This window comes from Silurus aristotelis, assembly GCF_946808225.1.
Source record: "Silurus aristotelis genome assembly, chromosome: 5".
Lineage (NCBI taxonomy): Eukaryota > Metazoa > Chordata > Actinopteri > Siluriformes > Siluridae > Silurus > Silurus aristotelis.
Genome location: NC_139578.1, coordinates 34,902,524 through 34,914,348, shown reverse-complemented (window position 1 = coordinate 34,914,348; position 11,825 = coordinate 34,902,524). Strand labels below are relative to the sequence as shown.

The following is an 11,825-nucleotide window of genomic DNA, read 5'->3' as shown; positions in this document are numbered from 1 at the left end:
GGTTTCAAGTACACTGTGGGACAGAAATATACTTGTCAACTGGTTAATTTTATTGTAGGCCAAGCGAAACTTTCTGTGCATATCAGCAGGAACAACAGAATGGAACAGAAAGCTGGACAGGAAATTGTACTCATTTTTTAAAACATGATAAAAGTCAGAATAATTGTTGATTTTAACCTCCATAAACTGATGAGTTCATTGGACACTTTTGGTATTGAATGGTGCTGTAATGATGGCCTGTGTTCAGTAGCTAATGGCAAACTCACTTTTACACCAGTGCTGCAGTGATCAGATCCCCACATTTCACCAGTGCTGCAGTGATCATATACCCACATCACACCAGTGCTGCAGTGATCATATACCCACATCACACCAGTGCTGCAGTGATCAGATACCCACATCTCACCAGTGCTGCGGTGATCATATACCCACATCACACCAGTGCTGCAGTGATCATATACCCACATCACACCAGTGCTGCAGTAATCAGATCCCCACATCTCACCAGTGCTGCAGTGATCATATACCCACATCACACCAGTGCTGCAGTGATCAGATCCCCACATCTCACCAGTGCTGCAGTGATCATATACCCACATCACACCAGTGCTGCAGTGATCATATACCCACATCTCACCAGTGCTGCAGTGATCAGATCCCCACATCTCACCAGTGCTGCAGTGATCATATACCCACATCACACCAGTGCTGCAGTGATCAGATCCCCACATCTCACCAGTGCTGCAGTGATCATATACCCACATCACACCAGTGCTGCAGTGATCATGTACCCACATCTCACCAGTGCTGCAGTAATCATATACCCACATCACACCAGTGCTGCAGTGATCATGTACCCACATCTCACCAGTGCTGCAGTGATCAGATCCCCACATCTCACCAGTGCTGCAGTGATCATATACCCACATCACACCAGTGCTGCAGTGATCATATACCCACATCACACCAGTGCTGCAGTGATCATGTACCCACATCTCACCAGTGCTGCAGTGATCATATACCCACATCACACCAGTGCTGCAGTGATCAGATCCCCACATCTCACCAGTGCTGCAGTGATCATATACCCACATCACACCAGTGCTGCAGTGATCAGATCCCCACATCTCACCAGTGCTGCAGTGATCATATACCCACATCACACCAGTGCTGCAGTGATCAGATCCCCACATCTCACCAGTGCTGCAGTGATCATATACCCACATCACACCAGTGCTGCAGTGATCAGATCCCCACATCTCACCAGTGCTGCAGTGATCATATACCCACATCACACCAGTGCTGCAGTGATCATGTACCCACATCACACCAGTGCTGCAGTGATCATATACCCACATCACACCAGTGCTGCAGTGATCATGTACCCACATCTCACCAGTGCTGCAGTGATCATATACCCACATCACACCAGTGCTGCAGTGATCATGTACCCACATCTCACCAGTGCTGCAGTGATCATATACCCACATCACACCAGTGCTGCAGTGATCAGATCCCCACATCTCACCAGTGCTGCAGTGATCATATACCCACATCACACCAGTGCTGCAGTGATCAGATCCCCACATCACACCAGTGCTGCAGTGATCATATACCCACATCACACCAGTGCTGCAGTGATCATATACCCACATAACACCAGTGCTGCAGTGATCAGATCCCCACATCTCACCAGTGCTGCAGTGATCATATACCCACATCTCACCAGTGCTGCATTGATCAGATCCCCACATCTCACCAGTGCTGCAGTGATCATATACCCACATCACACCAGTGCTGCAGTGATCATATACCCACATCTAACCAGTGCAGCAGTGATCATATACCCACATCACACCAGTGCTGCAGTGATCATATACCCACATCTCATCAGTGCTGCAGTGATCAGATCCCCACATCTCAATCAAATCAAATCAAATCAAATCAAATCAAATTTTATTCATCACATACACATACATACAGGGTACGACATGCAGTGAAATGGTTTATACGACGGTCCGGCATGAGGGGAATAGGGTGGGGAGAAAGAAAAAAAAGCAGATATATGAAGTATAAAAACTATATAAAATAAAATATAAGGTATAAAGGATATATAAAGATATGTATGTAAACAAAAAGAAAAATGTATATACAAAGAAAATCCTTATGGCAGTAGACAGTGAAACATTTAACAATGTGTACCAAAGTGTAAACAATAGACAATTTTAGTGGTGGGTTGTCCATAAAGTGTCCGTGTGCAGTATGGTGTGGTGTGAAGTGTCCATAAAGTATCCGTGTGCGGTATGGTGTGGTGTAAGGGTCCGTAAGTGTCCGTGTGCGGTATAAAGTGACCATAAAGTGTCCGTGTGCAGAATGGTGTGGTATAAAATAATGGTGTTGTGTAAAGTGTCCATTAAGTGTCCGTGTGCGGTATGGTGTGGTGTAAAGTGTCCATAAAGTGTCTGTGTGCGGTATGGTGTGGTGTAAGGGTCCGTAAGTGTCCGTGTGCGGTATAGAGTGACCATAAAGTGTCCGTGTGCAGAATGGTGTGGTATAAAATAATGGTGTTGTGTAAAGTGTCCATTAAGTGTCCGTGTGCGGTATGGTGTGGTGTAAAGTGTCCATAAAGTGTCCGTGTGCGGTATGGTGTGGTGTAAAGTGTCCATAAAGTGTCTGTGTGCGGTATGGTGTGGTGTAAGGGTCAGGGTCTCTCTCTCTCTCTCTCTCTCTCTCTCTCTCTCTCTCTCTCTCACACACACCTCTCTCTTTCTCTCTCTCTCTCTCTCTCTCTCTCTCTCTCTCTCTCTCTCTCACACACACACACACCTCTCTCTCTCTCTCTCTCTCTCTCTCTCTCTCTCTCTCACACACACCTCTCTCTCTCTCTCTCTCTCTCTCTCTCTCTCTCACACACACCTCTCTCTCTCTCTCTCTCTCTCTCTCTCACACACACCTCTCTCTCTCTCTCTCTCTCTCTCTCTCTCTCTCACACACACACACCTCTCTCTCTCTCTCTCTCTCTCTCTCTCTCTCTCTCTCTCTCTCTCTCTCTCTCTCTCTTTCGTTAAACATGCTTCTGAGGTTCCACTGATCACTCTTCCTGCTGATCTTCCCACTTCGTCCTGGTCTGTCTCTGGATGATGTTCTCTTCGGCTGGAGGCGACTGTGCATCTTAGGACGGTTTCTCTTCAACGCTTTGGGTGGTTCCATGAAATTCTGGAGTAAGAACGGGAGCTTTGAGGATGGATTTGGACTGTAGTTACAGTTTTTCTCGATTGCTAAGACACATTTCTTGAAAGCTGCTCTCCTTTTCTCTAAACTGTGAACACAAAACCCAATTCTCAAGCTACATTCACAAAACCTCAGACTCTTCTTGCAAAACCAAACTTTCACCTCAAAACAGTTGAATCTGAGCTCAAAACTGAACTATGATGTCAAATCGTGCCCAGAGTCAATCAAAATTAAAATCACTACGGAACAGTCACTAAACACTACGTAGAAAAATAGAAAACACAATGCTCAGGACATGAAGCTGGAGAAATAAATGTTTATTGTTCACTGTAGGATAAATGCATGTTGCAAAACAAAAAAACCCTGTGCATTTAGCACTTGTACAAAAAGACAAAACAGAAATCTTGTGCATTTACACGTAGCACTTGTGAAAAAAACCCAGAAATCTCATGAGTTTGCCACTTGTGTACAGTAAGCCCATGTAAAAATAAAGTACAAAAATATACAAATAAGTGCATTACTCAGCCCAGCATCACGTCTCCGTACTGGGTCATGCCACAGGGCTTCATCCACATCACAGGCCACATTTTGTCTGGCCAGGCAACGGGGAAAAAACCCTGGCATGCTGTATCCAGGCTTGGCATGCCTCCACACCTATGTCACCACAGGCAAGTCCCATGGCTTGCAGGAGATGTACCCTGGTGTAAGGTTGGCGTTCATATACCTTCCACCGTCATGAGGAGAAGAATTCCTCAATGGGGTTTAGGAAAGGAGAGTACGGTGAAAGGCAAAGATTGATAAAACCTTGGTTCATATTGAACCACTCTCGAACCTGGAGGGCTCTGTGAAAACTCACATTGTCCCGAACAACAACATAGATGGGATGCTCATCCTGCTGCCCTACAGAGCATCTCGCGTGTGATTGAGGAAAATGAGGAGCTGGTGAGTGTTGTAGGGCCCCAGGTTGGCATGATGGTGGACAACCCCATAATTGCTGATGGCAGCACATAATGTGACATTGCCACCACGCTGCCCAGGAACACCAACAATGGCCCGATGGCCAATCACATTACGGCAGACTGTAATATCAACAGTTTGCTCTGATCTCCATCACTGCCCCTCAACATCGTTTATCTGTAATAAATGGACATTCGGTGGCACCCAGATGAGGATGAGGTTCCCTCTTGTGTCTGGTTCCTCTCAAGGTTTCTTCCTTCTGCATCTCAGGGAGTTTTTCCTTCACCACAGTCTCCACCGACTTGTTCATCAGGGACAAACTTACACTTATAAAGAACATCATTTTTATCACCACATTATCTGTGTAAAGCTGCTCTGAGACGATGTTCATTATTAAAAGCTCAAAACAAATAAACATGAATTGAATTGAATTGAAGACCAAGGAGGAGGTTTATGGATGTGGTGAGGGAAGACATGCAGATGTGAAAGAGGCAGATGTAGAGGACAGGGGGGTATGGAGACGGATGATCCACTGTGGAGACCCCTAATGGGAGAAGCTGAAAGCACTGTATCAAGCTATTGCAGTGAAGTGCTGGCTGGGTTGGCAGTCATCAGAAGAACCCTCACTGGGAGTAAGTGGGGGCGGTTTGTTATCTGTGGAGGTTTCCTGTGGAGAGAAAATGAGCTCAATTTATTACTGAGACTCAAAAGTATATGAAACCTGGCCACAAGATGGCAGCATACTCCAACTAATTCATCTCCATCTGCCCCATCAGGCAGTGGTGCATCATTACCTCATTGTCAAAGTGAAATAACATTTAGAAACATTTTGGAGGATGAAAACAAATAAATTAATGAAACACTTGGTTTGGTAAAGTGATTATCCTCCTACAGTTTACCTTCAAAGTAAAAACAGCTGTTTCTGGAAGATTCCACTGTTAGTAGTGCAGGTTACTGCAAAGTTCTTTTAGAAGGCCTCCAGGATAAAGCTGTAGAAAGGCACAAGGTTTGGAGGCTTTAGCTCGTGCTCTACATACTGTTTAGAGCTTCATTAGGATGTAAAAAACAAACCACCAACACACTGCCATTCAAACTGGAAGACCAAGTCAGAAGAGCATTTATCAGAGAAGCTACCAAGAGGCTAAGGGTCATTTTGAAGGACTTACAGGGCTTTATGGCTGGGCCTGGTCGTTCTTTGCATATGCTGTTTTTCAGCATACGGTACTGATGAACTTCATATAACTGAAGGAATGATCATTAGAAAAATGTACAGAGAAGTTCTTAATAAAAATCTACTGCATCTATCAGGATGATGAAGATGAAATGAGGGTGAACATTTCAGCAAGACAACGATCCCAAACTCACAGGTGAGGAAACTCTTAACTGGTTTCAGAGAAAGAGAATAAAGCTGCTAGAATGGTGCAGCCAATCACCTGCCTCACCTGCCTCGAATCCTCGAATCTAAAGATCAGACTAAAGTTGATAGAAGAGGCCACAGAAGCTTGAAGATTTAAAGAATGTTTGTGTAGAAGAACGTGTGTGTGTGTGTGTGTGTGTGTGTGTGTGTGTGTGAGCAGATGCTTTTTAGATCTTATTATGAGAACTATTATGACATCCTTTACCAGTTTTCTCACCATCATGTGACTGGTGGTTTCCAGCAGCTCTTCTTTACGGCTTCTTCAAAACATTCCTTGTCTTCTTCTTTCTCAACACACACCAGTTTCTCCGCTATTGTCTCAGTGTAAAGATTTAATATGTTTTCTCTGTTTTATTGTGAATTAAGTAAATGGTTAATGAGATTTGCAAATCATTGCATTCTTCTTCTACAGCACAGGTTACATGGTGTCCCAATGTGCTCGTAATTATATAAACCAAGTTCATCATGAGCCTGACGAGTGCAGAAAGTGAAATAGCATTTCATTTATCTAGAGTGGAATTCTGTTCAAAAACAGACCTGCTGTGATCTTAGACATTGTTGCCATAAAAAACTGACGTGTGCGTCATTGATAATGATATAAAATAAATGTGTGTGCTTAGTCAGCGATTTCTTTGAGAATTCACTTCCCATGTTGTTGTTATATATAAATTAATATAAATATGCCAGAGGGCCTTCTGCTGAACCACAAACCACCTGTGTGTTCAACACTCTGACCTCACACCTGAACTCCTTCCAGCCAATCACAATCCTGCACATACAAAACAGGATGTAATAAATCAGATTAAGAAACATGTGATTAAATACTCAAACTTGTTCCTGAAAATTCATGTCGGATTTCGTGTCCCTGCGAGTGTGAGTTCAATTACAGCGCTCGTCACTGTGTGTGTGTGTGTGTGTGTGTGTGTGTGTGTGTGTGTGTGTGTGTGTGTGTGCGGGGGGGTTGGGCGGTGGGGGATCATCTTACACACGTGAATATTCTTGTGTTGTGTTTCTAGTAAAGAATAGGAAGTGTGTGTGCGTGTGTGCGTGTGCGTGCGTGCGTGCGTGCGTGCGTGTGTGTGTGTGTGTGTGTGTGTGTGTGTGTTTGTGTGCGTGTGAGCAGATGCTTTTTAGAGCTTATTACCAGAACTATTATGAAACCCTTTACCAGTTTTCTCACCATCTCGGACTCGTGGTTCCCAGCAGCTCTTATGTACGGCTTCTTTAAAACATTCCTTGTCTTTCTCTTTCTCAATGAGACCTTTAGATTTTAGTCAGTGATGTAAACATGACTGAGAACTGAGACATTCCTGATCATCATTATCTTTTCTCTGCTTGTGTTCTATCTGGTGGATCTTCAGACTGGACACATTCATTAGGTATTAATATATTAATATTATTTAGGGTTCAGCTCCAGTGTGACACTAACACAGGTAGTAATAATCACTACTTTTTACTGAAGAACATGTCAGAGCACAAACGCCTTAGTAAAAAAGTACAGTCAGAACTTCAGAAAACATCAGTATCTGCACTTCTACTGAGTGAAGGATGTGTGGACCTTTGCCACATCTGGACGTTTTGTAAAAACCACAAACATGCTGTCTATAAATGCAATCTATTAGACAATAGCTTCAATCTTTAGCATTATGATCAGTCCAGATGTTCTCGCAGCTCCTTTGATGTTGCTGTAGGTATCTTATCTTTTTATATTTGGATTAGAGGATCATCCTGTTCACTGCAGTGCTCTATTTCCATCACGTTCCTCCATTAGCTTCCCTTTATCTTAATGAACAGAATCTTTGAAATGTGTCCATGCAGGTCACTTGGAAACCATCGTGAGGCAGGTAAGTCCTCTGCTGTTCTCCAGCTCAGAGTTCTGCAGGATCCCATGTGTAGAAGATATTTATGGATAGTTTTCTCATTTTTATTTCTAGAGTGTTTTTTACAATGGACATTTTCTTCAAGCAGCTTTACACAGATAAAGAGTTTATAAGGTTGTATAGAAGAGTGTGTGAGTTTAGTGCCTATAAGGTGATTTCTAGTGAGTGAGCCAGTAGTGACTGTGGTGAAGGAGAAACTTCCTGAGATGGAATAAGGAAGAAACCTTGAGAGAAACCAAATTCAAAAGGGAACCTTATCCTCAACACCGCATGTCCATTCATTACAGTTCCATCATTGTTGAGGTGCTGAAAATCCTAAATCGGTTCATGTCTCCAACTTGAACTGAATTGATGAATTTAAAAGTAAAGTTCTCATTCAGCCCCAACGTGATCATTAAAGTTACTGATTTCTTGAATGCCATGTACACTAATATGTTGTCATTTATAAACGCATATTTTTCTCTCCGTTTTGGTCTTCTGTCCACACTGTGGCGCTGTTTCCAGTTAATGAAAACGTAGCTTTTTGAACACGCTCCCCAAAGTGGTTTGATTTGAAAACGCTGTCATGGCAGTGTGGACTTTTCTGTGAAAGGGGAGGCTTTGGAAAACGATGATTTATTTTTAGGCTGGAAAGGGAATGAAATGATTTGGCTCGACTCGTCTGTTTGTTCATAAGCAGTACAGGGGCTTTTCAGACGTTTCAGTGTGGATGAGCAACTGTGGGTGAACAATAGAAAACAAAAGTGTACAAAAACTTCACATTTTTAAATGTATGTAGATTAGTTGCCTTAGTGTCTGCAGCTGAATCTCCTATGATTTTTTAACATGTTGCAATTAGATTTATTTCCTGAAGAACATAAATTAAAGAGGAAGCGCATCATAAATAAATTTGGTTAAAGTTTTTTAAAGACTCAGACTACCTACATGCTGCTTGACTGTGGTTAGAGGAGTGCTGAGGGCTCAGACACAATGAATAACTGGTACATCTGGTTCTCATATGTACTGCAGGGTTTCAAAGTGCAAAAAGGGGTGGAGTCTAATTTGAAAGAGTTTAAACAGAGATAAGCTTGAGAAAGAGTTCAGAGTACAAACACCTCTATAAGAGAGACCCCGAGAGGGAAAGAGAGAGACAGAGAGAGAGAGAGAAAGAGAGAAAAGAGAGAAAGAGACTGGAAAGAAGGAAAGAGAGAATATACACCATGAGCTTTTTGCTGCAGATTCTTCTAGCTTTGTTCATCTCTTTGCTTGGGGGACTTTATGTCTTTGGAGCTTTGCGGCGCAGAAGACCTGGAGAACCTCCTCTGGATAAAGGCCCTATTCCATGGCTGGGACATGTCCTAGAGTTCAGGAGGGACACTGCGAAGTTTCTAGAGAGGATGAAAAAGAAACATGGTGATATTTTCACCGTGCAGCTCGGAGGGTTTTACTTCACCTTCCTCATGGACCCGCTGTCCTTCGGCTCAGTGGTTAAAGAGGCCCGAGCCAAACTGGACTTTAATGAGTTTGCCAAGCACCTGGTTAAGCGTGTATTTGGCTACCATCCTATAGAAGATGACCACAAGCTCATTCAGGCTGCCAGCAACAAGCATCTGATGGGTGATGGCCTGGTATTACTCACTCAGTCCATGATGAACAACCTGCAGAACCTCATGCTACACAGCATAGGGTCTGGAAGTGATGGTGACCGGTTGTGGCAGGAGGACGGACTCTTTGCGTACTGCTATAACATCGTGTTCCGTGCCGGGTATCTGGCGTTGTTTGGAAACGAGCTGGACAAGACTTCAGGGAGTGTCGAGAAAGCAAGGGAAGTCGACCGAAAGGAGTCAGATGAGTTGTTTCGTGAGTTCCGAAAATATGATCAACTTTTCCCAAAGCTGGCTTATGGAGTTCTGGGACCTTTCGAGAAAATGGAAGCAGAGAGGTTAAAGAGGCTTTTCTGGGACGTCCTTTCTGTGGAGAAGGTGGCAACCAAAGAGAACATTAGTGACTGGGTATCTGAATCACAGCAGGTGCGTGATGAACGTGGAGTCCACAAGTCCATGCAGGATAGACACATGTTTCTGCTCCTGTGGGCGTCCCAAGGAAACACGGGTCCTGCATCATTCTGGCTTCTCCTCTTCCTCATTAAGAACCCAGACGCCATGCAGGCAGTAAAGAAGGAGGTCGACGAAGTTCTGCACGAAACCGGACAGGAGGTGAAGCGTGATGGTCCACCGATCAACCTGACCCGAGACATGCTGCTCAAAACCCCGGTTCTGGACAGTGCCGTGGAAGAGAGCCTCCGTCTGACAGCTGCTCCGGTGCTCACGCGAGCCGTCCTACAAGACATGAGCCTGAAGATGGACAACGGACGTGAATACAAGATCCGCGAAGGTGATCGCGTCTCCCTCTTCCCCTACACTGCCGTCCAGATGGACCCAGAGATTCACCCCGATCCACACACCTTCAAATATGACCGCTTCCTCACATCCGACGTTGGGAAAAAGACCGAATTCTATAAAGGAGGAAAGAAAGTGAAATACTACACAATGCCATGGGGGGCTGGGGTCAGCATGTGTCCCGGGAGGTTCTTCGCTGTCAACGAGCTCAAGCAGTTCGTTTTCCTCATGCTCACATACTTTGACTTTGAGCTGAAGAACCCAGATGAAGAGATCCCGGACATTGATGTGAGGCGGTGGGGCTTCGGGACCATGCAGCCGACACGTGACGTTCCGTTTAAATACAGGCTCAGGTTTTAAATCATGCTAATGTGAACCTCAGTAGAGTTTATTATGCCAGTGTTCATCACTGCTACTGTTATTCATCTCATTATTATCAGCTTCACATGTACACTGAGAACTGCTTCACGTTTCACTGGTATTTTATTCTGTTCTGTGAAAAGCACTGGAAAGATTTGGAATGAATAAAGATCATCATCTTCTTCTTCTTCTTATTATTATTATTATTATTATTATTATTATTATTTCCGGTCAGGGGTTCAGGTCAAACACACCAGTTCCACAGTGTGAAAGGGTTCAAACTTCTCAATAGATTGTAAGGAATCAGATCATGACTGAAAGCCTCACAGGTTCAAAACGTATTATTATTAAACCCACAACTGCACATGTGGCTTTTAAATGCTGTGTAAAAGAAAAGATAAATAGTCAACACACACACACACACACACACACACACACACACACACACACACACACACACCAGTGGACAATCTTTGTTCAAGGCTTGAGGAAATCAGTCTTGTGTGTGTAACAGAGCAGGAGCTCAGGATTTCCTTTTAGAGTTTTACAAACAAACCATATCAACATTCCATCAGAAAGAGAATGTAAAAACACACACACACACACACACACACACACACACACACACACACACACACACACACACACACCTCGAATTCAATCCATTTGAGGAGAATATGGATTAGAAATGTTCTCTTGAACATGATCTTGAACACAATGACATCAGGTAATAAAAGCTGTATTTATTATTAGTGTTTTTTTAGATGTGTTCTGTATTTATGATTGTATTTCAGACTCCTCTGGGTGCATGGTTACTGTATAATGCTTTAGATTTCCTTCTGGGTTACTCATCAGATGGTCGTGGGTTCAAGCACTGGCACAACCCTAATCTCTGCCCCAGGGCTCCAGTTCTCTTGGTGTCAGCTTTCATGTCCTCCACACTTCCTGCATTTATTACAGGATCAATATTAAACTTCAGAAGGGGTTCAAGTCCCACCCCCCCTCCCCTCTGTCTCTCTCTCTCTCTCTCTCTCTCTCTCTCTCTCTCTCTCTCTCTCTCTCTCTCTCTCTCTCTCTCTCTCTCTCTCTCTCTCTCTCTCACTCCTCTGCACTCTGACCTTAACGTATCTGCAGAAAAGCTCCATCACCAGGTCTTGCAGAACTTCCTCCATGACTCGAACTTTACACTTAATGCAACTTGCATTTATTTCCACCTTAACGGCTTTGCACTCTGCTCAAGAACAGTCTGATCTAATCTAGTCTACAGCATCGGAAGCTAATCTACACACCATATAGCATATGTATATACATATATATAGCAGAGACGATCATATAGAGTGGAGTAGCAGGTAAAAGTTCTGACTGGATTATAGGTTTGACAGGGGAATCTGGATTTCACATTTAGATTAGATTCAAAGAATGTTAGAGTTTTACTTACAATTTATGTATAACATGCTGAACCTGTTCTCCACAAACCTGCAGAACAAGTGATCTCAAATTTAAATCCTTGTGTTTATTTCTCCTGTACACATTCATAGAGAGTACGACATGCAGTGGAATGCAGTTCATCTGAGCAAGTCTCACATGTGCTCACATTTAGGA

General features: G+C 43.6%; 1 protein-coding gene across 1 annotated transcript; it reads left to right on the top strand.

Moving 5' to 3' along the window:
• The first annotated feature begins 8,570 nt into the window (after positions 1-8,570).
• Positions 8,571-10,410, top strand: LOC310725877 (5-beta-cholestane-3-alpha,7-alpha-diol 12-alpha-hydroxylase-like). Its single transcript, XM_083540988.1, has one exon. The coding sequence runs from the start codon at positions 8,685-8,687 to the stop codon at positions 10,221-10,223; it is 1,539 nt and encodes a 512-aa protein (XP_083397114.1). The 5' UTR covers positions 8,571-8,684; the 3' UTR covers positions 10,224-10,410.
• Positions 10,411-11,825: the final 1,415 nt, after the last annotated feature.

Excerpts from the sequence above, each read along its gene's own strand:
- LOC310725877 (XM_083540988.1), top strand. The coding sequence starts at position 8,685 with ATGAGCTTTTTGCTGCAGATTCTTCTAGCTTTGTTCATCTCTTTGCTT.